The sequence below is a fragment of the Babylonia areolata genome, chromosome 4, assembly GCF_041734735.1.
Source record: "Babylonia areolata isolate BAREFJ2019XMU chromosome 4, ASM4173473v1, whole genome shotgun sequence".
NCBI lineage: Eukaryota > Metazoa > Mollusca > Gastropoda > Neogastropoda > Buccinidae > Babylonia > Babylonia areolata.
Window position 1 is genome coordinate 47119628 of NC_134879.1, and position 26606 is coordinate 47146233.

The 26606-nt window shown below is 40.7% G+C and overlaps 2 protein-coding genes across 4 annotated transcripts in view; one reads left to right on the plus strand and one right to left on the minus strand.

Annotated features, from left to right (window-relative positions):
• Positions 1-5186: 5186 nt before the first annotated feature.
• Positions 5187-13368, minus strand: LOC143281240 (PH domain-containing protein DDB_G0274775-like). The gene is made up of 2 exons (XM_076586346.1): positions 13156-13368; positions 5187-10659 (listed from the first exon to the last, which is right to left on the minus strand). The coding sequence occupies exons 1-2, from the start codon at positions 13366-13368 to the stop codon at positions 10441-10443; spliced, it is 432 nt and encodes a 143-aa protein (XP_076442461.1). The 3' UTR covers positions 5187-10440.
• Positions 13369-13583: 215 nt separating this feature from the next.
• LOC143281712 (serine/threonine-protein kinase D1-like) overlaps positions 13584-26606 on the plus strand; it is a 106885-nt gene continuing 93862 nt past the window's right edge. For all 3 annotated transcript variants that reach the window (XM_076586977.1, XM_076586978.1, XM_076586976.1), the window contains exon 1: positions 13584-14111. In XM_076586977.1, the coding sequence (XP_076443092.1) occupies positions 13977-14111 (135 nt within the window). In that variant the 5' untranslated portion in view covers positions 13584-13976. The remainder of the gene's footprint in view (positions 14112-26606) is intronic.

Below are 26606 nucleotides of genomic sequence, written 5' to 3' on the forward strand. Positions count from 1 at the left end.
GTACATGTATAAATAAATACAAACTTGAGCATTAGCCATTGCCCCAATGATTATATCCTCTACTGTCTGAAGCATTCATTAAATATAAAAGCCATGCTTCCACCAATCAACTGAAGAACAGCCATTAAAATCAAAAAGTATGTTAAAAAACAAAAGAAAAAGAAAAGAAAAGCACACACGGAAAAATTGGTCTCACACTGACTGTTGGTCATCTATGTCTCTTGAGTTTTACTCCATCATATCCATTCAGCAAGGTATAAATATTTTGATAAGAAATCATAAAAAAGGGCTTTATGTGACCTGATTAAACCACCAAAACACTGAGTCATTCTCTCACGCTCAAAGACCTTCAAAACAACAACAGTTAAAAAGCTTCACATCAGGCATTTAACGGCACTTCAATCTGTTAAGTCCGAGAATGTGCAAAGATGATCAAATCTTTATTCTGGGTATATATTCACTGTTTCACCCCTATCCCTTCACGTTCCACCCCACACACGTGCACATATGTCCTCACATCTATTAACTTGGTGTGCCAGATAAAACTGGTTGTTACCTATCATTACTGTATGTTAACAGAAGTTAAACTGAAGAACACAAATACAGTTGTTTAGCCAACTTCAGGCAAGCATGAACATTACTTGACTGCAAAGTAAACCCCAGAGTTTTTCATCTTTCTTATTTTTAAATTTTTTTATCTAAACATGTTCAATATGTTGGACAGCAGATGCTAGACCTCCGCATAGACCCAACACACTGATCAGACTTCATAGCCTGTACGATGTTTGTGTGATACATTAATATAGAAAAAGAAATAATAAAACCTTATCACTATCGTTTATGATGAAGATGATGACAAAAGCATGTGAAAAGGCTCAGGGGGAAATCAAGCATTTTTATCAGTGGTCGATCCAGATCAGCTTTGATATAAGAAATTTTAAAAAAAGAAGTGAACACAATCTAAGTTAAGAAGATCTGAGAACACAATCTGGCTTCTGTTGGAGAAATGCACACACAGGCAATTGTTTTTCACATCACAACAAACAGCATCGTGCACACACAGACATGAATCTCTGAAGAAAATTCTTTAAAAGAAAACAAAAAAACAAACATGTTTAAGCCCAATAAGAAAAAAAGTTAGGGGGAAAAATACATAAAAACCACAATGTTTTAAGCTCAATAATCTTCATTTCCTCAAGTTCCAAGATTTTTTCTGCATTAAACTGTGGAATTAATTCATTGCCATAAAAATTCTCATCTAATTCATCCCTATTATAGGTTTTTACTGAGCACGCTTCAAACAATGATGATTTCTGTTTGTTCTTGCTTTCTGGTGGCATGTGACCTCTGAAACAACTGCTGTCACCAGAAGCTGCACTCCCTTTGAGATAACATAGATTTTACCAGATTGTCCTTATCCTTCTTATTATTCATCATCTGATGATCATCATAGAGAATCAAATCCCATCACCAAAACATCAATCTTTTCAACTTTCATGGACCCAAATTAAACAGACCTGACAAATCATTCAGAATTGAATCCCATTAAAATAACATCAGTATTTGCAACTTTTGATGGGGCTAAAATAAGAGCTAAACTCCCTGGAGAGCCATTCAAAATTGTTGACTGCTTGGTCAAGTAATGAAAAATTTGTAAACAACATGCACAGGGATAAAAACTGTCAATGTATCACATGTTACATTTTGAATCGTATGTAATGCAAACTTGCATGCACAAACTCATGTATCCAAATGCACACAAAACTAATGTAAGACACTAGGGGGAAAATTGCACAAGAGCACACACACACACACACAAACACACACGTGCACAACTATTATTTTTCAACGTCTGTTTTTTCAAGTTCATCATGAGACAACAGGAAAGGGATCATGAACAGGTTGTGCTAAACAACAATTATCTGTGCTAAGAATGGATGACGACAGGAGTGACACCACTTCAAAAACAACAATTTAACCACAGAATAAAAGATGATTTCTGACAAATAAATGATAGAACAAAACAGAAACCAATCCCTTGAACCACCCTTGCAGCACTTCTCACCAGCAGCAACCCCCCCTCTACTCTCTCCAGTCTTTTGCTACGACACTCAATTCTCAGCACAGTCTGGATGCCACAGTCTCAATTCTCAGCACAGTCTGAATGCTACATTCTCAGCGCAGTCTGAATGCTACATCCTCAGCACAGTCTGAATGCTACAGTTTCATTTTTCAGCATAGTCTGAATGATAGTCTTATTCTTAGCCCAGTCTGAATTCTATAGTCTTAATTCTCTGCACAGAGTGCTAGTCTCAATTTTCAGCACAGTCTGCTGCTTGTCTCAATTCTCAGCACAGTCTGTTGCTAGTCTCTATTCTCAGTTCTCAGCAGAGTCTGTTGCTAACCGCAATTTTCAGCAAAGTCTAAATGCAACAGTCTCAATTCTCAGCACAGCCTGAATACTACAGTCTCAATTCTCTGCACAGTCAGAATGCTAGTCTCAATTTTCAGTACAGTCTGTTGCTTGTCTCAATTAATTCTCAGCACAGTCTGAATGCTAGTCTCAATTCTCAACACAGTCTGAATGCTACAGTCCCAATTCTCAGCACAGTCTGAATGCTGCAGTCCCAATTCTCAGCACAGTTGGAATACTGCAGTCTCAATTCTCAGCACAGACTCAATGCAACAGTCTCATCACAGTCTGAATGTTAGTATCAATTCTGAGCACAGTCTGGATGCTAATCTCAATTCTCAGCACAGTCTGAATGCTACAGATTCAATTCTCTGCAAAGTCTGAATGCTACGGTCTCAATTCTCAGCGCAGTCTGAATGCTACAGTGTCAATTCTCAGCGCAGTCTGAATGCTACAGTCCCAGTTCTCAGCAGAGTTTGGATGCTGCGGACTCAATTCTCAGCACAGTCTGAATGTTGCGGTCTCAATTCTCATAATTCTACACAGTCTGCAACAGTAAATCTGCCTAGTACATATCCTGGTCAACCATTCACATTTACAACAACAAAACTTAGCATGACCTGTCAGATTCCACAATGTCTGTCATATACAACTTTTCAACTGACTGATTCTTGGAGAGAGAAAAATAGAAGCCAGTTCAGCTTCTACCTTTTCACATTTTCTAGCCAAGAATGAACAGATAACTTCCTGGATCTAACTTTGAAAGTTGAATCTGTTTCTCTCGACGAACAACTTGCATTGGTAAAGTCAAAGCAGAGAACGGTGGGGAGCAACCCACTACATGAAAACACATCTGTCGATATGAGTCACTCCCCCTTCCTATCAGAAAAAGTTAAACTGATCCTTGTTTCCCATGCATCTGATGTTGTCTTGCAGTGTTGCCTCCCCCCCCCCCCCCCAATAATAATGCGCAATCTTGCCATGATATTTATCTGTGAATCTTTTTTGTGTCATTCGAGTTGCATGCTGCTTTTTTTTCTTTTTTCTACATAGTTTGGTGTATCTGTCAAATGTAATTACATGTATTGTTATGTTTGTGTTCTGATTTTTTTTTTTTTTCCTTTTTAATCTTTTTTTTTTATTTTGTTTTTATCCTTTTGTGAAAAAACTAATGGAAAGGTCAATGTCAAGAGATACTGCCTTGGTTTCTTTGCAAGACAGACTTTATGCCATCAATACTGACAGTGTCTTTGCCCTGATATGACCCTGTGGGATCAGCTGGGCTGTGAGTGAAAATCATAAATAAATAATGCTATGTTACTATGATGGGCTGAGTAACTGCCACTGAACAGGAAAAAAAAAACCCAGAGCAGCAGTGAAAATGAAAATATCCTTGCTCTGCTATCTATAATACATCAATGTTTGCACAAAGAGAAAACAACTCTCTTTACCACCAGGCAAAGTTCAACGCTGACCTGAATGTGAAAAGGGTTCAGTTAAGAAAATCTGCGCAGCTTCAGTGACACGAAAGGAGCAGTCTCCACCTATTTGCAGACACATGGAGGAAGCTTCACATGCAGAAACTGAAAGTGGATGTCCACATTAAATGGCCCCAAAGCAATTAGCCATTGAAACATCAGACAAGCTGAACAAAGCACCCATGGAGAAGACTGGTCAAATCAGACAAACATTGCACAAAACATTCATTAGCAAGCTGTTGGTAACAGTACTTAGCAATTTTTATCAATTCACATTAATAAAAACTAGATGCACAAGCAATTATGAAAAAAATCATTGTCATATTTAGCAATTGATATAAATTCATGTTAAAAAAACAACAACAACAGCATTTTATAACACACAGCAAAGAATGGCATCATGCACATTGTAATTCATTTAGTAGACTGAAAAACAAACACCATGTAGTTGTACACTTCAATATTGTAATAAAATAAAATATTCATTCACATGCAAATGAAGACAAGGCTTTTGACTTAAGACCAGGTAACATTCATTCAGCAAGACAGACAGAATGACTATTTTCAAATTTATTCTCATAAACACTTTGATAAAAGATGTGAAGACAAAAACCATCACTGACTAACGCTGATGACCTTGGCACAAGACATTTCTGGATTCTGAAACACAGAAACCCTTTCTTGGTTCTGCTGTGTGCATCTAAGAAGACAACAAATAATTCCAGTATGTTTTCTTTGTTGCAAGTTTTAACCTTCTTTAGTGACTTACCTCAGGTGATGAACAAATGGTGACTGCTGGACCCTTTAAAACAAGGTTAAAAGGGTAAAAAAAAAATGGTTTAAAATCAAAGGTACCTTAAGATGAAGAAATATATATAGGTGAGACTTACAGAACCCTCAACGACCGCTTCAAACAACACAGGGACACAACATACTTGCTAGAAAAGACACCCCAGTAGGAAACCACTAACTCCAGGCAACACAACGTTTCGCATATATCAGTGGCAGCACTTTGGTGCAACAGCCGTGGCGACTGCCTACACAGGAAATTTATGGAAAGTCAGATCATCTCCAGCCTTAGCACAGTGCAACCCCATGGAATCAATGTCAGAGAGTGACACTAGTTTTCGTCCCTTCTTCTCCCTCCCATTCCCCTTCCCTTCCTCCATTCCCCCCTCCCCACAGACAGCCCCCCCACCCCTGTCCCCCACCCCCTCTCCCCTCCTTCCCATCCACCCTCCTCTCCTTGCGCCCCACCCCCATCTTCCTCCCACCAGCCCCCTCTCCTCCAACAACACAGTGAGCAGAGCAGAAGTTTCCAGCTATTGAGATATACTCACCTCTTCAATACAGGCTGCTGAGACCTGCCAACACTTCTTCACCTCTCCACTTGACAAAAGAGTTTATGACTCGAAAGGTCGCTTTTATCTTCATCTTAATGTACCTTTGATTCTAAACCATTTTTTTACCATTTTAACCTTACCTCAGGTGAGATGTGTTAGGAAAACTTTATGCCTAGGGACAGTAGCAGGACAAGACTGAAGGCTTGTGAGAAAATATCACCACCATCACTGGTATTTTTTTAAACGTTCTTTTAAAAAATCGATTCTTGGCTGTCACAAGTCATATCATATATTTCATCCATATTGACACAGGCAACAAGACAGGGCTCACACACACAAAAAAAACAAACAAAAAAAAAAACAATGTTGCAAAACTTTCAGGAAAATTATGACGCTTGAGTTCTAAAATATGCAAAACTAACACACAGTTTAAAAAAAAAAAGCATTTTGGCACTTGGTTAAATAGAATAAAATGAATAAATCATACAGTAATTAATATTTCACATTCAAACAGGGCCTTGTTTAACAGAATGGTAAGCCAATACATTCCAGTTATATGCGACCTTGGTTATTCTTTCATGCTCACATGATATGGAAAATGAAAAAGAAAAAAAAAAGAGTACTGCAAGAGCAATGATTTTCTCATGTCACAAACATTCTCATGCTTATTTATCATTACCTGAGAAGTTGTGTGTGAGTTGTTCATGATAGCAAAATTGTCTTTTAGTGGAAAAATTTGACAAACATAAAAATGAATATTCATACCTTAAGATAACACACACACATACACATACAGAGAGAGAGAGAGAGAGAGAGAGAGACAGACAGACAGACAGACAGAGAGAGAGAGAAAAGCAATCACACACAGAAAAGCAATCAACTTATGTAACAGTCAAAGTGATTAAGGGACCAAGCATAAACAGAGAGAGAGAGTCTATAAAAAGTGGAATGGAGAAAAATGGATGATACATAACTGTAACATTACTAATCAAATTGGATTTTAACAAAAATGTACTTGATTTCCTTCCAGTCATATGAACAGAAATCTGACGAGTTTTCTCACACGGGTTGCAAGGAGGCTGGAACAGTTTCATTTTGTATGCTGCATGCATTATCAATTGTTAGGTGTGTTCAAAACAGGTATCCAATCCATCAACTACCATGTTCTCAGTGCAACCAACTGCACTGACCAGATAAGTAAAATAAAATAAAATAAAGAGTAGTCCGGAAGCAGAACCAAACAGATATTCTTCACATCACTTATTGTCTCCTTATAACTTCCATTTTTTTAATAAAAAAAAAAGGAAAGAAAAAAAGTTGTCCCCCTACAAAGCTAGCATGCCATTTGACAGAAATTCCCTAAACAGCAAGGTGATCAATGCACAACAAACTGATTAATACAAAAGACAAAAGAGCTAAAATAGAACAAACATGAAATTGTATCTAACTAATCAGTAGAGTCAGTCAGTCAGTAAAGATTTCACACGGCAAGGCCAGTACAAAAGTACTTTCTGAAACAAAAATAAGTAAAGGAGAAACTTCCAGAAGCTGACATTTATTCACAAATAAACAAGTCCAAGCTCTATTTCATTAACAGATTAAACTCCCAGTGACCACTAGTCATAATTTATTACTTGAATGGTGTATGAACATGACAACATAACGAAGTAAAAAACAAACGAACAAGTAACACATAATTGTAAAGGTAGCACTACACCACAAAAATCTAACCCTGTTAAAAATCCTTCAACAAAGCTTATCACCATACCAACTAACTATATATTCAAGCAGCTACAAGAACAAATAAAGTGGGCAGCCAAGGCATACAAATATTCTATTTGTTCTGACAACTGTTTTTCTGATTTGCCATTGAGATCAAAACAACAGACTGTGTCCCTTCACATCAAGCACTTTTTCCTTCATATGTGAAACAAGAAAAAAGAAAAAAAGAGATGGTTTCCACAGCTTTGTTTGTACTCATCGATAAAACTAGTTCATTATTGGATGTAGATCCTGTCAAATAACTTTTGTCGTTCAGCGATAAGGCCACATTTGCATTTATCAATCATTCAGTGTCATGGTATGTATAGAGATATGAAACAAATGATTCAGTAGCAAACAATCAAATGATGACCGCCAATGACGAAAATGGGTACCAGCTCCAAATGTCTTTATTCCAATTGTTTTCTCATGAAGATCCATGCATGTGTGCATTTCCCATCAATATTCTTGGGCAGAAATTGATCAACAGTCCACACCACAATTTCTTGAGAAGACAGACAAGAAATTGAAAAAAAACACTAAACTTTTGAGATGCATGAGAAACACAACACAATGTGACCAGGTTTCAGTTGACTTGTCAACTTTACAAACAAATCCAACACTTGTTGTTCAGATAAATTTCAAACAAAAATGGGGAGAAGCAGTCTGAACAATAAATGTGCTCAAGTGCAAAACATGACTCCATACAACATATGATAATACATGATTTTCATGATGGGCTTGATGGCAATTTTTTTTTAAATTCACAGTTTAGTTCTTCTGTTTAACTATTGGTCAACCCATGTGGGACTATTTCTTTGTGGACCCAAGACTTACTTTGCACAAATTCAACTGTGAGCCTTTTTGCTTCCCAATGTCAAGTGTTTTAGTGCAGTACAGTTGAAAACCATTCTCACCCTTCACATTTTTTACTGTTGTGGTACTGCTGGGTGCACACAACAACACCTTTTTTGCCTGACAACACCATGTGTACTGCATGCACACTCATGTCTGTACACATAGCAATCCTTGTCTGTGCACATCACAGCAGAACTGCACAATCACAAATCTTACCACACATTATCTGACCCAACATTTGGCACACATGCAACATTATACAGCAAAGCTGGTAAAATTCTTCAACATCACAATTTTTTTTTCTTTCACACATCCATGCACAGTCTCACACTTCCCTTCACCCTCCCACCCTGCCAAATATCAAAAGAAACCAAAACAAACATTTCAGATAATACTCTCCCTTGTTCAGTCTCTTGACACCTGGGAAACAGACAACAGAGCACAGAACATGACACTCAGCACCAGGAAATCATTGTCAAAACTTTCACATCACATTACATGTTTACTACCAAGCACAATCTGCAACGTATACATAAGTAGTAAACAGAAAAAAACCAACAAAACATGAATCTGGGATACAAAAACTGCAACTGATTCACATATCATCAGCATTCTTGCCATGGCACAAAAGCACTACCACTGTTCATAATGCACAACAGTAGACTCGAAAAAATACATATGATCACAATGAGAAGTTAGCATCACATGTTGGGCCCATACAGAATATTCATACATATTTGACAGAGGTAACAAAACCTTTACTGAAGCTGCAATCCTAGGTAGCCTGTAAACTTGCTTACTACAAGTTCAATGATCCTCATTTTTATTAGTCTGAAGATCCTATTGGTCAATTCAAAAACATCCGTTTTAACTGTCACTTTCATATTCTCATGTCACAGAAAACTATTGCACAAAAAGCCTGAGCTGTTTCTACTGATTTAAAAGTGCATAGTGGACAAAGATAAGCCACCAGTAAGTTTGCCTTAAAACACAGAAGCCTGCAAAAACACGACACTTCTTAAGCTGACACTTAAAATGAAAACAAAACCCTTCTTCATGTAAGACATTTGTAAATCTGCCAGTATTCATTCAGTCATATACAGCATAAGACTTACACACACTATTGTCACTGTTGCATACCAAGAAAATTGGTTAAAAAGAATATCAAGGACTTTGTAGAAGCAGTACAGCAACCAAATTACTCAGTCATGAATGACTTTAAAAAATTGTTTTATCTATGTTGCTCGTGCCAAATTCTAACACTTATGCCCTGTAACAAGTTGTAAATCTGCCAATTATTTGCTAACAACATTACAAGATTCCTTCAACCTCTCAGATTTGGGCCATTTGAACAAAGCAAGAAGGGAAATACAGCACCAAAAACAACAAAACTGTATGCCTAGTTTGCTGACCAAAACATCTGATGCTTGTAACCACAACAACATAAAACCTCCACTCATTCAGAAGAGTGAACCTGGGTTAGTTTGTGATGATATATTTATATGCATGCAAAAGGGCCCTTGCCTGAATAAATAAAAAGAAAAAAAAAAGTTTATACTAATACAAAATGGGTTCCACATTAGTTACACTGAATGACTTCATATCTTCCGTCTCATAACAGTACCACAGAATCTGCATTTCAAAACTTGCGACAAAATAATGGCCAAAGACAATATAAAGAAAAAAAGAGCTTCTTTATGAAATAAATGACACCAGCATGGGCTTTCCTTTTACTGGCTTAAGTCTTCTTTGACATTCGCAGTACTCAAAAATGACAACTTTCACTTGCAACTGTCATCATCATTTCTGTAGTGATACAAAAAACAGTTCCTCTCAACACCATGTTCAAGCACCATCTCTCTCTCACACACACATACATACACATAGACTTTCAAAAGCCATATTCAGGAATCACAGAATGCACAATCGTATCAGTCAACGTACACCGGTTTACCACTATCAAATTACAAGTTTCAACTGAAAATTCTTCATTGACAAAAAAAAAAAGAAGAAGAAGAAGAAGAAAAAAAAAAGGGAAAGAAAGAAAGGAAAAATCCTGAAAAAAAAAAACCTCAGTTAACACATCACTTAACCAATAGCAAAATACCTCATAAGCATAAAAAAAAAACTTATGCAATGAATGAAAAAAAACCTGACTACATTTTTTTTTTCTTAGTGTGTTGTCTTCTCGGAGACCAGTAGAATTTGGTCTCTCTTTGCTTGTAGTGTTGTTATATATTTTGTTTTATGATTGGACTGCCTGGGATTATCTGCAATATCAGAATGCTATGATAACACTAAGAATATTCTGAATTCAAAACAAAACTTCTTACAGGCACTATTAAATAAAGTTAAAAAGAAAGAAAAAGAATTAGTCCACAATTCACAAATTTACAACTTGGTAAGTGCGAAAATAATTACACAGATGATTATTTTCTTTCAAATGTTCCATACAGTAATTCAACCATGACTGTACACACACACACACACACACACACACACACACACACACACACTGAGAACAAATCTTCTCCATCTCGTGCACGTAAGCATACATTCACATGCACACACATTATAACAAATACGACTACTGTATCACGCAAGCCGAAGATGCCGAGCCATCATTCCCAGCAGCCTTTGCAAAGCAAATTGCCTGCATCCAGCAGTTCTGACTGATCTCATCGTCCGCTTGAATGTAATGTGTTCGGCCATTTTCTTTGCTCCTGATGCGGAAAGCGTACTGTTTCTTGTCCACACTGCTTTCAGATATGTCGGCGTTGGACAAAGGAATCCTCTTTGGTTTTGCCTGCACATATGAATGAAAATATTTCCTCTTTCCTGTCTTGGCTCTAGCTTTAAGAATTTGTTGTTGTTATTTTTCATATGAAAAATTTGGACTTTGTTAAAAGCACCACACAAGTTTTTATAACAAATAAATGTACATTCATACATGTGATACTGATTGCATAACAGTTTATCAATAACTAGATCACTTGCCATTTTTGTGCTTTCCTAACACTAACACACACACACACACACACACACACACACAAGTGAAAGTCTGATACCCACACAGTCACTTACGCAGATCTATATACACACATAGTGTATAACACATGTATATATATACACACGCTTGATGATACAGAACCACAAGCGCAACACACAAAAAATGCATGTATTTATGCATACGCATATGCATGAATACATGTGTGCCCCCCCCCCCCCCCCCCCCACACACACACCAACAAACACACACACACACACACACACACACACACACACACACACAAACACACATAAGTGTAAGTAGCAACAAAATTCCTTTTTTCATGACACATGCAAAGTATCAAGGAAGATATTTTTTTCTCTCTTTCCCACACAAATGCAACCCACTGGCATTTGCATGCCACATTATATAATACACTGAAGCAAACAAACTGAATATATGGCTGCGATGCTCTTCCCCTTTCAGTTTGCTGCTATTTTTCATGCACTTTGATCTGATGAGTGTTTTCTGAGAACTCAGCAGTGCAGACAGGTCTAGAAATGTATAAAGGGTGAGAACAAAATGAGAGAAAGCACATGTTTTCTCTCAAGTACATAGCTATCATCCTCAGAACTATAGAAAATTTATGTTTATCCCACACTGGCATAAGCATGCACTAAAACACATGTGTATACCTGTATACATGTGCACTTATGTGGGCAAAAACACTATTACCACCAGCTGGGATCATGCATCCTCCTCATGGTTTTGTATTTTGCATTTTAGGCTATAAAGTCCTTGATGTATCAAGTATAAATTATACCACACTGGGTGAGAGAGGGGCAGAGGAAAAAAGATTAGCTAAACATTTAGTAACAAAGAGCTCTACTTCAGCACAGAGAGCACCATAACAAAATAACATGAAATCTGAAACTGGCCAGCTAGAAAGGCATAATGAAGACAATTTGGGAATTTGTACTGAGAGCTCTATTCAGCTATGCTAATTGCTGTTGTCTTTTCACTGTTAGCCGCTACGTGAAAACTGGCAAAGCAGGGCAAACCGATAGGCCATGTTTGCATCACTTTGACATAGTACAGTATATGACACCACATACAGAATATAAAAAAAGAGCTCTATATATTCAGCTATGCTAAGTGCTGTTCCCCTCCCTCTTTATATTCTTAGTTTGGTGTGATTGTGTGTGTGTGTGTGTGTGTGTGCTGTGTGCATGCTTGTGTGTGTGCATGCTTGTGTATGTGTGTGTGTGTGTGTGTGTGTTTGCTTGCACATGTATGTGTGCATTAATGGATAATAGTATTATGTATGTTAGTTTTAGCATGGTGATTTGTTTTAGCAGTCTTCAAGGTTAACTTATGGTGTGCAGATCTGCTAGTGCCTAAACACACTTCATGTTAATATATCAAACATGCATGCAGACAATCAAACACACATGTTGAATATATCTCACAATCCATGCTACTGTTTGGTGGATGAAGGAAACACAAATACACCCAGCAAAACAATGCCAAAAGCAGAGTTTCAACCACATGAAAAGCCCACTTGCAGAGCTCTATAAGTAAACATGGGGAGTGAAAGGTGGAATGCAGCACACAAGTGATGAAAAAGATGCAAATGTTTATACAACAGGATATGAATTAAATGGACACAAGTCAAAGCAAGCACAAATCACACACACACACACACACACACACACACACACACACACACACTTTATTAAGAATAGATAAAAACGTAAGACACCCAAGATCCGTGCTAAGTAATGAAAAAAAATCTGTGGAACAACCTAAAAGGAGGATTTTGGGATGCTAAAATGCGACATTACCCTTGAACGAATTTCCCTGTAAAGAAAATGAACAGGTTATGTTTCTCGCCTTTACTATGTTTGACTGTCACAACGGCCCCGCATGACTTTGAACAAGATCCTAAGGCAACTACTGGGCCATTGTGCAGTCATCAACTGCTGAACCAGTCCGTAACGGCTCATTTGAACCCATTCCGTGTCGCAGTCGCAGCGTCATACAAGAGCGGTATGACCGCATCCACTGCTCGATCTCCTTGACTGATCGCGACGACCAGTGACACAAAAAGACAAACAAAAAACATTCGTCAACGGCCCTAAGACAACACTTGCAACAGATATCGCCCAATACAAAACTCTTTCAATGCATTAAATAGTCAGTGTCTCGAATTACACCAACAGGCAATGAAAAACTCACACAACTGTCAAACATGAAGTTACAAGCGGAAAGGGTCATCAATGACATGATGCTTGCTACAAATAACACCCTTACCTCAGCGGCTGTGGGCTCTCCTGATCTGTAGTAGAAAAGATCGCAGTTTTTCAGCACGAAATACACACGTTTCCATTTTCTAGTTACCCGTGCTCTTTTCATTAAGTAACCCTTGATTTCATTCGGTTCAAATTCGCTTCCTGTATGGCTGTCGGAGCGGTTTGACAGGCTGTTTGTGTGACTTTCCGACACCGAATCTGAGCATGAAGCCATATTTGTGACGTCTGTTGTCTGCTGGCAGCAAGAATTATATTTGTCGTAAAATGTACTTTATATAAAGAATTTGTTTATGACATAACATGCAGTGGTATGTATAAGCGACGTAAGAAACTCATAGATTTTCAATAATTCATTAATTGTATACAATAGTTCACGACATATATGTGCAACGCACTGATGCGATTGAAACATTTGTGTGTGTGTGCATGCGGTGCGTCTCGTGACAAAGCGAGGGTCTGTTTTAACTTTCCCCCCGTCTTTCGTTTGCATTGACGTAACAAGACAGTTCAGTTTCTTTTCCTGCTGTCATGTCTCCGGCTGGCTTGCTCTGAGATGTAGGTTTGCTCTCCATGGCTAGCGCCGTGTGGGCTAGGGCGTCGCGGCGCTGAAGACAGCAGACGGCACAGTTCACAGAAGTTTGCAAGGAGTGAAAGTGCTGTCAGTGTCACAGTGTGTCACTGTCAACATTGCTTCACACTGGTTTTACTCGCCGATGCTGCTTTGGTGTTCGCTGTGACAGAACGACACGAAACGTGTTTTGATAAACCTCGGACGGCTACCCTGTACATAACGACAGGATATAAACATACGCATGTGGGAAAATGTCGGAGGAACAGGTGAAGGGGAGATGTATCTTTTGGATGCAGATTGGCTTTATGCGGGAGCAGGCGGTTGCCGAGCCTGACATGACGATTGCCGCCCTGAAGGAAGTAGCGTGTCAGTTCGTCGACAGAAAAGTAAGTGAATGCCAAATGATTATTTGTCATTCTCGTCAATAAGGATAGAACAAAAAAGGATCAAGGCGTTTACATGCAGTAGGTGTGTCAGACCACGCCCTGCGCATAGAATCCCGAGGGCAGGGCTCATAAGATATTATGTGACACTTGTTATTCAAAGGAAGATGCTTAACAAGTAACAATAAACCATAGCGCTGTAGCAGAAATTATGTGTTGTAGCATCATTATCAATTAAATAAAATGATGTCCAAAAGGTTTGACCACCTGCAGATTCCTTTCAACCCGTATAGTGCTCATGGTTACATAGACATATTTTGTTCTACTCCAGGACGGTATAAACTTTGTATTGACAGTTTAATGTACTTGATATTGGGTAGTTTTAATGTTTGAGTCCTTTAATTAGTTTAATTAAAGATGCATATATTCACCACTCCAGGTCAGTACTGGACACAAACACTAACAACATGTTTGTCTTGCACTCTTTGATGTCTGATGGTAGCAGCTGAGGTTCTTCAGTGAATTTACTCAGTTGTTTTGAACATTACTCCCTCATGCAGGGGATAGAGTACCATGTGCTAACATTAGTAGCAGTAGTTTAGGAATTGGACACAGAATATAATGACAGAATACAATTAATCAAAACAAGTAAGGTACAGAAAATGACAGCAATGGTACACAGAGCTAGACAGACGGCATGGGATACAATCCATCAGAAAAAGTCTAATTTTGAACATTATTTCTGTCTTTTTTTTAAACCCCCTTTTTTTTTTTAAGACAAGACTTTGAGGCAACAAAAACACTTTATAATCATTGGTATGGTGATAACTAGTTCTGCCATTGGTCTATTTTTCTGTTCTGAAGAATAAGGGGGGTGATGGGGAGGAGGGGGGAGGGGAAGGGTCTGGCAAAACATTGATATTTGATTTCTACAGGATGTTGTGAATTTATTTCAGTGTGGTGAATGTTCTTATTGATGTTTATTTCAGCAGTGCTTAAGTTGTCAAAACCTTCAGCTCATAATCAGTGCAGGCAGTACAGATCAAGCTTAAAATTATACATATTTGACTCAGAATGACAAAGTGTGTGTGTGTGTGTGTGTGTACATTTTTTCCACAGATCATTAGATGTTATTGATTTTAGTCTTAGAACACTTTATTTCTGATGATGATGTCAAACTCGGAGTGCTACCAATTGCAAAAAAAACCCAAAAAAAACAAAAAAACCCTGCACATTCTAAATGATTCTCTTCTTCTTTTTCGTAAGTGGGCTGCGACTCCCACGTTCACTCATATTCACAAGTGGGGTTTCATGCGTGTGACCATTTTTACCCCCACCATGTTGGCAGTCATACTCTGTTAAATTGGGTGGGGAGAGGGGGTCTTAATGATTCTTGCATCACTCTTAAGACTCATTTCTTCATTTTCTTTCTCACTCTCAAGAACTCCACCCATCCCCACCTCTTATCTTTCTCCCTCTCTGTCTGTCTCTCTGTCACTCCCAATTTTAGTGTCTGACAGTCTGTGCTGTGACTCATGTGAGTCTTATGGTACTTGTCTTCAGGTTTGTTTGTGTGTGTGTGTGTGTGTGTGTGTGTGATTTTCTCAGATTCTCTCTCTGTCCCCCTCTCTCTCTTGAATAAAAAATGTTTTTACTTCTGAATCTAAGTTCTGAGTTCTCTGTCTGTCTTACCTCTATTTTGTGACACATATCAATTATAAACAACAAACATGTAATGATATATATATATATATAGATTGTAACTAATGTAGGTATGTACATGCCTCTCTCATCCCCTGTCAGTCTCTCTGTGTCTGTCTTCACTATCACTTTCACAATACAATTGTTCAGTCAGCCTCCCCTACCTTCTTGACTCTTCCCCTTGTCCATTCTTCCTTCAGCTCTCCACCACGCCCATCCCTGTTGTCCTTGTTGTTATTTATTTATAGCGTTATTGTATTGTATACGTATTATTGTATACGTATTATTACAGTTAGGGGGTGCACGGGAGGGGTAGTACCTCTAGAGGCGGGGGCTTGTCACGCTCTTCCGGGAGTGGTTCGTCCTCTGTTGGTCCCCACCGGCACCCAGCTCTCACTTTTGGGTCCTAGAAGCTGCTAGCATGCGGCAGCACCCAACCCCCGGGCAACGGCTTTGACAGGCTGGCTAAACTAGGTGAGGGTAGCCGACGGGTCTCAAACCCTCAGTGAGTTAGGGCTTGTCTACCCAAGCATGTGAAGACTGGATCCGGCGGACTCTGCAGAAGAAACCTTCATGGTTCAACGGAGAGGAAGGCGGTTGCAGCAGAGCACTGTGGAGTGCTGAGGGCAGGATGAGGCACATAGGACATCCTGGTCATCCACTGCATCCGTTTCCATCTTCAGTCGTCTTGACCTTGTCTTGCCGCTGGATACAGACGGTCTCGGACAAGAGAGTGAGGTCGACAGTGCGCAACTCCTCCTCACTATAAACAAAGTCATCGCGCAAGTCATCAGTCATCCTTCATCCCATACTATCATTTTCCCCAAGCCCTGTGGCGACAGGTGAGCGACGAAGCGACAGATGTGGGTACACTGGCAGTCGTAGCCGCGGACCTGCACACAGGCGGCTCAGGCCATAGGGTCATTTTTCACTGACTGGAGCAGCGGTAGAGATCGGCAGCCCCCTGAGCGACTGAGCAGCCCTCTTCAGGACAGCACTGCTCACCTCCATGGCATGAGGAAGGGGCTAGAAAAGGTGCCCTAAACATTGCCTGCTCCACACCACCCTAGTCAGCATACCACGGCTGATGGGGACACTACTCAAGCGGTCGACACACAAAGGAAAGAAAGAAGAAAACAAGGAGCACCCCATTGACCATTGCCACATGGAACATGCGTACACTTCTGGACAGAGGCAACTCGGACAGACCACAGAGACACACAGCACTCATTGCGAGTGAACTAGCCAGGTTCAACATCGACATCGCTGCCTTAAGTGAGACCAGACTGGCAGAAGAAGGTGAACTCTGTGAGCGAGGCGCAGGCTACACCTTCTTTTGGAGTGGTCGTGGACCTGAAGAGAGACGTGAGGCTGGAGTTGGCTTTGCAGTGAAGACAACCCTCATTGGCAAGCTGGCTGGCCCCCCAAAAGGAGTGAACAATCGCCTGATGACGATGAAACTCCCTTTATGCAACGGGAAGAAGTTTACCACCATTGTCAGCGCCTACGCGCCCACCATGACCAACCCGGATGAGATCTAGGACAAGTTCTACGAGGACCTGAACGCTGTCATCACCACTGTTCCCAATGCAGACAAACTCATCATTCTTGGTGATTTTAACGCGAGAGTTGGCTGTCACAGCACCTCCTGGGAAGGCGTGATTGGGAAGCATGGGGTTGGCAACTGTAACAGCAATGGTCAACTACTTCGCCAGACATGTGCCGAGCACGACCTTCTTATCACAAACACCGTCTTCTGCCTCACTACCCGTAACAGGACGTCATGGATGCATCCTCGCTCTGGGCATTGGCATCTCATCGACTTTGTCATCGTCAGGAAGAGGGACAGGCAGGACGTACGAGTCACAAGGGCCATGTGCGGCGCCGAGTGCTGGACAGACCACCGCCTTATCGTCTCCAAACTCAACCTCCGCATCCAGCCCAAGAGACGGCCTCAGGGCATGAAAGCACCCAGATGCCTGAATGTCAACAAGCTGGAGCTAGGCAACATCAAGCAGAGCTTTGCTGACACCCTGGAGGAACGCCTTGAGTCCACTGTGCTGGACAACCAGAATGTGGAGGCAGCAGGGGGCGCACTGCATGAGACGGTGTACAACACTGCCATGGAGTGCCTGGGGCCTTCTGCCAGGAAGCACTAAGACTGGTTTGATGAGAACTGCACTGAGATCAAGCAGCTGCTGGAAGACAAACGCCAAGCCTACAGAGCCCACATTGAAGATCCCAAGTGACAGTCAAAGAAAGACATACTGAAGAGAACACACAGCACCATCCAGCTGAAGCTGCAGCAGATGCAGGATTCCTGGTTGAGCAACAAAGCTGATGAGATCCAGGGCTTTGCAGACAGGAACGACATGAAGAACTTCTATAACGGCCTGAAAGAAGTCTATGGTCCCACCACCTCTGGATCTGCTCCACTCCTCAGTGCTGGTTGTTCTACCCTAATCACTGACAAGGACGGGATCCTTGAGAGATGGGCTGAACACTTTGACAGCGTACTGAACCACCTTTCCACCATCAATGATGAAGCCATCGACCGACTCCCCCAGGTGCCAGTCAGTGAGTCATTGGATGCCATTCCAACTTTGGAGGAGACCCAGAAAGCTATCCATCTGCTATCCAGTGGCAAAGCCCCTGGCTCAGACTCCATTCCAGCTGAGGTCTACAAAGAAGGTGGTATGGCACTGACTGAGAAGCTTCATCAGCTATTCCAGCTCATCTGGCAGCATGAGGCAGTTCCACAGGACTTCAAAGACGCTTCCATCATACACCTGTATAAGCGCAAAGGAAATCGTCAGGCCTGTGGCAACCATCGTGGAATATCCCTGCTGTCCGTTCGCAGGCAAGACTCTGGCCAGAGTGCTACTCAACCGTCTCATAGCGCACCTTGAGCAAGGTCTCCTACCAGAGAGCCAGTGTGGCTTCCGGAAAGAACGCGGGACTATCAACATGGTGTTTGCTGCCAGGCAGCTCCAGGAGAAGTGTCAGGAACAGAACGCTGACCTTTACTCCACCTATGTCAATCTGACCAAGGCCTTCGATACTGTTAACAGAGATGGCCTTTGGAGAATCATGGCGAAGTACAGATGTCCCAGAAAGTTCATCACCATCATACGGCAACTACACGATGGGATGCTGGCCCGAATCCAAGACAACGGAGAGACTTCAGAACCATTCCCTGTCTCCAACGGAGTCAAACAAGGGTGTGTCCTTGCCCCCACCCTGTTCAGTCTCATGTTTTCAGCTATGCTGACAGATGCCTTCAGAGACGCTGACGTAGGGATTGGCATCAGGTACCGCACAAATGGCTCACTCTTCAACCTCAGGAGGCTTCAAGCAAAAACCAAGGTGAGGACAGACACTGTCAACGACTTCCTGTTTGCTGATGACTGCATTCTCAATGCTGCCTCCGAAGCTGACATGCAACACAGTGTCGACAAGTTCTCTGCTGCCTGTGACAACTTTGGCCTCACAATCAGCACAAAGAAGACCGAGGTGATGCACCAGCCAGCTCCAGGAAAGCCTTACGTTGAACCAAACATCTTCATCAATGGGCAACGACTGAATGCGGTGGACAAGTTCACATACCTGGGCAGTACACTCTCTCGCACAGTTGTCATCGACGACTGAGGTGAATGCCAGACTCGCCAAAGCCAGCGCTGCCTTCGGCAGACTCCATAAGAACGTTTGGAACAGGAGAGGCATCACCCTGGAGACGAAGCTCGAAGTATACAAGGCCATAGTTCTCACCACACTGCTCTGTGGATGTGAATCATGGACAGTCTACAAACGCCACGCCAAAAAGCTGAACCACTTCCACACCACCAGCCTCAGAAAACTTCTCAGCATAAAGTGGCAAGAGAAGATCCCTGACACAGAGGTGCTCACTCGTGCAAACTTGCCCAGCATCTACACCATCTTGATGCAGGCCCAGCTGCGCTGGGCAGGCCATGTAGTTCACATGCCAGACCACCGGCTCCCCAAGAAACTGCTGTACGGTGAACTCCAACATGGCAAGCGCCCCCATGGAGGCCAAAAGAAGCGCTTCAAAGACACTCTGAAAGCTTCTCTGAAGGCCTTCAACATCAGCCACGACACATGGGAGCTGAATGCAATGGACAGACCAAACTGGCGTTCAGCTGTCCACAAAGGCGCCAAATCCTGTGAGGCCAACAGAATCGCTGCAGCAGAGCAACGCAGACAGGCCAGGAAAAGCAGTGCCAGCAAGTCCCCGACAGCCGCCACCATCCCCTGTCCACACTGCATCAAAACATTCCGGGCACGGATTGGCCTGACCAGTCATCTGTGTACCCACAAGGCCCCCCCACCCCCACCCCTCCCACCCCAGGATGACTAGATGGTCCTTGTCGATCCCGACGGACGAACCACCACTGTACATGCTTAAATGTAATTTTGATGTTGCTATTGTGAATTTGACTCTCACATTTTTTTCTTCTCTCAATTATTATTCTTGCCCAGAGGGCCGGATGTAAATAAGCACTGTGTGCTTATTCCTTTACCCTCATAAAATAAGATTTTGTTCATTCGTTCGTTCATTCGTTCGTTCATTTCTCTCTGTCTCTCTGTCTGTCTGTCTGTCTCTCTCTCTCTCTCTCTCTCTCTCTCTCTCTCTCTCTCTCTCACACACACACACACACACACACACATACACACACACACAGCTCAATCAAAATATTATGGAATATTTATAGCTTAAACTGCAGTATGAGTTAAATATAAGATGACCATGCCAAATTAACCTTTTCATGTTCATGAGCGCATGATGATGTGTATTTTAAATTGTTCAAAGCTTTAGTCACTTCCAGACATGAACTCGTGACCTCTACCACACCAGGAAGTTTAAAGCAATCCATGTGTACAGAATGACGGGCTTATCATCTAAAGTGCTCTTGACTGAGCAGCTACAGTTTGGGATCAGATATTCACAAGGTCATCTAGAGCAACTTGGGCCCAGCTTTATTCACTCAACATACAACATACATTGTAAAACGAAGCACCTTGTTCGTTTTGGTAAGCTGCGTAAGTGTATCGCAAGTTATGGTCTGTGAACAACGAGAAGCAAATTCTCTCTGTCGTTGTCAGCGTACATCAGGCTTGACAATGACAGGCATGGTTCAGGAGACATGGGAAGGCTGTGGAGCCAAGCAGAGTAGAGGGGCTGTTCTGAACTTGAAAGATATTGGGTTACATATTCTTGATGTAGAAGAGAGGGGGGTGTGGGGGTGGGGGGGGGGGGGAGATGAAGAGAGTGCGTGGGTTAGGGTGAAGTGTGGAGTGGTGGAGGGAGAGGAATGCTTAGAACAGACATTGAATGATTGATATAGTGAACTGCAGTTTACACATGCGAAAAACAAAGCAGTCGGCAAGTTTTTACTTTCGAGGAGAACTTGCATAACAGGATCTGATAAGTGATTTTTGCTTTACTGTGTGTGTTTCAGTCTCCCTTCTTGGCTTTTTGAGTGGGATAAAAAAAATTAAAAAAAACAACCACCAGCAACTTGAACTTAGAAAAAGAAAAAAAAACCCAAAAAAAGGGGTAGGAGGATGTGATTTTTTTTTTTTTTTTTTTTTTTTTTTAAAAATTCAGTTCTGTTTTTTAATTGCTTGTTTGGCCAGTCTTTTCAGATGAGATAAAGCATAGTATGTGGAAGGATTTTTGTTAGAGATCAGTATTGTATTATTGTGTTACTGATTTTTATCACAACAGATTTCTCTGTGTGAAATTCGGGCTTTTCTCCCCAGGGAGAGCACATCGCTACACTGAGAGTGCCGCCCTGTTTTTTTGTTGTAATTTTACCTGCATTCAATTTTTTTTTAATTTGTTTTCCTATTCCAGTGGATTTTTCTACAGAATTTTGTCAGGGACAACCCATTTGTTGCTGTGGGTTCTTTTATGTGCACTAAGTGCATGCTGCACACAGGACCTCTGTTTATCGTCTCATCTGAATGACTAGCGTCCAGATCACCCCTCAAGGTCTAGTGGAGGGGGAGAAAATACTGGCGACTGAGCCGTGATTCGAACCAGTGCACTCAGATTCTCTCTCATCCTAGGCGGACGCATTATCTCTAGGCCATCACTCTACTCCTGTCAGATTTCTGTCATATACATGTATTTGGAGTAGTTCTAGTAGTTTATTTTTTATGGAAATGTTTGTTTTAATCAATCCACCCCATCTTTGACTCTAATAGCTCAGTCTCTGTCACTCCCCTCTCTCATTCTCAGTCTCTCTCTCCTATCTGTCACTCCTCCCCCCTCGCTCCGCCTGACTCTGTCTTTATTATGATTATTTTAAAAATTCTTTTGAATCTGAAGAAGATTATCGATAGCAGGCAGGAGAGGTCACCTTACATGTGGAGACATGGACTGTTCCATTAGTCATGGGGATGAGACGATAAACAGAGGTCCCATATGCAGCATGAACCCACAGCAATAAAAGGGTTGTCTCTGGCATAATTCTGTATACAAAATTTTTTTTAAATTTTGATAGTAACACAAATTCATACACCTGAAGACATCGAGACAAAGAAAAAAAAAGTGTTGCGCTGCATAATGAAGAAGCACTCTCCCCTTGGAAAGCAGCTTGAATTTCGCAGAGAAATCTGTTGTGACAAAAAGTAATACACTACAATACAATTGATACAAAATTTTATGCACATAAGCCAGCTCAACTGGAAAAAGGTTACAACTGGGGAAGTTAATCATGTATCATGTGTATGTACATGCTTGTTTGCGTCTCTGCCTGCAAATATCAGTGTCTTGCAAAGCAGTTGAATGATTTTCATTTGGAATGTACAAGCAGGGTGTGTGTGTGTGTGTGTGAATGTGTGTGTGTGTGTGTAAATCTGTAATTGGAATACATCTGATGAAAATGTTATGTTATTTTGACCTTGACCTTCGTTCACAATGACAAGGACTGTGCAGTTTGATATAATATATTATGCAAACAGTATGATATTAAAAATTGCTTACCAGCAACTTTTTCATTTTGGGGGTTACAAAAAGAAATACCTACATGTACAACCAAATACAGTGGTAGCATCTGGTAACCAAATCCCGAGAAAAAGAGACCCCACCCCCACCCCCCACAAAAAAACAACAACAAAAAACAGCAGAAGAAGGAATTCTGGAAAAAACAAAACAAAAAATCCCACACAAACAGAAACACCAACAACAAAACAAAACAAAACTAGGTGATGGCTTGCTTATGTCTGTCCCTCAACCCTTAATGTGTCTGGGTCACATGCGTGTCGTTTGGCAGGTGCGCAATAAGCTCCTTGTGAACTACTTGATCTCTTCTGGAACTGCAGACTGTGAAAACGCTAAAGTGTTCCTTTCATGACTGACGGTCATTTGTGGTTTGAAGCTTGAACACAATGCTTAGCATTCCTGCTTCATGTTCCTGTGTGGCTTTGATAATCACTTATTCAAAGAACGGGGTTTTTTTTGTTTTGTTAATGTACTATTTTATCCTGTTGATAACTTTCTTAGGGGATGGGGATTTTTTTTAATAACTTTGTTTGTCGACTGCCAGTGACTGAATGGGTTTGTCCTTGAAATAAGAAACAAACAAACAAACCTTACGTAATTACAACACAACAACCGCAGTAAGAAAGGTTTTATCTTCTTGCCATGCTCTCTCTGTCTGTAATACAGAATACATAATACTTTCTTTTTCGCCAAAGAGATAGTATTTGAATAAAAGATTATAGCAAAAATGATCTTTCTGTTTTATTTATAAAATTCCTTGCAAATAGAGAGTTCAGAACACAAATTAGGGATTGTGTCCAGTGGCATGTCAGTGATGGTGTAACAATGCTTTTATTACAAAATTTTGTCAGCATGTAAAAAGAATACACATTAAAAAAAAAAGGAGGACTTGTAACATTTGAACATTTTAGGATAGTACAGATGGTCGAGGCAAAAAGTGGACTTTTACTCCTAAATGAGGAAATGCATGTTAATGAACTACTTGTGAGAAACAAGTAACAATTGTACAAAAATGTGAAAACTGTGAAAGATTGTCCCTCAATTTTGAACTTATTTTGTTTGGCACTGATGAAAAAACTGAAACTAATGTTTTTGATTTGATAGTTTTATGGGCAAAATTCTTTATATATAAGTGTAGAATTGATAAGGTTAAACCAGGTTTACATGCATTCATTGCTGAACTCAAATGCAAGTATTAACAGAAAAACAAATACACCTAATGGAAAGGAATTATTAGGATTTCTCTATTAAATGGCTATGTTATTTAGATTTAGTGATGGAACATGAATTCTAATCTTTTATATAGAGTCAGAGGTATTTCCACAGGTGTAGAAACATTATATTGACCAATCTTATATTGATTGGTTTGTTGTGACTCGTATGTTCCCTGTGATCCATGAGATTTGACCGTTAATGTGTACTGTGAGCTGAGATTGGAAATGTCATGTTCTGGGATCTATGTCTGTTATTTTTTTTATTTTTTGTTGTTGTTATTGTTGTTGTTAACAGTGATACCTTCTGTAAAGTAGTAACTTCCCTTGATTGCATTTACATATTTTGGAGCAACAGGAATTTGTTGACACAAATTGAATGTGATTTCTTTTTGAAAATTTAGGCTGTGTAGTGTGTTTGGAAAAAACAAAAAACAAAACAAAACATCCAGGCGATGAAAGTACAGACACATCATATTTGTGGGATTCTTTAAAAAAAAAAATAAAAAAAATAATAATAATAATATTTTTTTTTTTTTTAAATCAGCTTACGCATTTATTACAGTGAACTTTGACCAAAGAAGGGGGAAAAAAAGAAGAAAATGTTCATTACTCCTGCTCACAGTAAAGGTCAGTCTGTATTAAACTGATTTTTTCCCATTGATGTAACATGACCAGACAGGTACTTATTATGGGAAGAAAATCTTAGTGTCTCAGTGTCAGAAATATTTGTCATGTCAAACGACAGTTGAGGGTGAAGTGAAAAGATGAGGATGACAGGCGAGGTTGTGCAGGGAGGTAAGGTCGGGAAACAAAAAACAAAAAAACAAAAAAAAACACACACACACACAAATTGCTGGGTATGAATAGCTCAATAAGGTTCATTAACACACAAACATAAAAATGGATTATATTTTTAAAAGCAGTAGTAAAAAATAGGGCAAAGTAAATCATTTTCAGTGTTTTTTTTGTTTTGTTTTTGGTTTGTTTGGTTGTTTTTTTGTGTGTTTTTTATTTACAAATTGTTTTTATAAAAACTTTGAGATAGGTAGGTACAGAGACAGAGAGAGAGCTAACAAAATGGATTCACTGCCCTCTAAGTCTGAGAAGCATCTGAGCAGAAAGGATTACCTCATCAGTAGTGATAAATTGGTGGCCAGTTTCATGACAGCTGCTGCTCTCAGGCAGACATGGTAAATTGGCAGTTCATTTCCACAGGATGGAACTTGGGGGATGGGGGGTGGGGGTGTTGTTTTGATGTAGGTTTTTTCCCACATGGCTGCGCTTGCACTAGACATCACATTCATGTTGTTATATTCATTTTGAAGTGTGTGTGTGTCTGTGTGTATGTGTGTTCATAGCACATGTGCCAATACATGCACCACCTGTTGATTAATATATGTGACAGTGATACTTACACATTGCATCCACACATGCTGTTATTTTCACAGATGCACTGGTGCATTTTGCACATACAAGCATAGTGTACATACATGTACTTATGCACACATACACACTTATCCACTGGATCACTCACACACACACACACACACACACACACACACACACACACACACACACACACACAAACACACACACAAAACAAAACAAACACACACATGCATAGACACACACACACAGCATTTTCACTCATAAACACCCACACACAGCCACTCACCCCCCTTCCCTCCCCACACACACACACATGCAACACAACACAACACACACACACACACACACACACACACACACACACACACACACACACCCTCATCCTCACCCTCACACTCTCAACCCCGTCATCAGCCCCTCACCATCACCCGCGTTATCCTCAACCTCTCTCATTTCACAGACCAATAGACAAAACGGAGTGCACTAAAAACCCCTGGCAGGTAAAAAAAAATTTGTTTTTTTTTTTAAGAGAGAGAGAAAGACAAAAGAAAGAGATAATTTATGCCTTCTCTATCGATTTTAAAATGCCCGCTCGAAGCAAAAGGAGGATAACATAAACGAGGGGGGCGGGGAGAGGGAGGGGGGGGGGGGAGGAGGGGTCATGGAAAAGAAAAGCGAGGCACAGAGTGAAGGAGAGAGAGAGCAGGGTGGCGGGATTAAAAGTGACAAGGGAAATATGTGCGTAGCTCTGTGAGTGCAGCCGGCAAGGAAGTGATGGCATTTCACTTTGTCAACTGAATGTCGTCGTCGTCGTTTGTTGTTGCCCTTAATGCTCAGGACACACTCGGGTTTCCATGGAAACGCTGGCATTGATCCTTTGGTGCGAGCACGCGTGTGCGCGCGTGCGACACACACACACACACACACACACACACACACACACACTTTGTTTTGTGCTTTGAGACTGTTATTTGTTTGCGAGTGGTGCTGGTAATAACTTCATATGCTCATAATCTTTTTTGTGTGTTTTTTGTTGGTTACTTTGTTTCCTTTTATGCTTTTCTTTTAAACTGTTCTTACAGAAGTGTGTAAATTTCTGTCAGCTTGATTTCTCTTTCACTCTCTTTCTCTCTCCCTGTCTCCCCTTCGCTCTTTCTTTCACTCCCT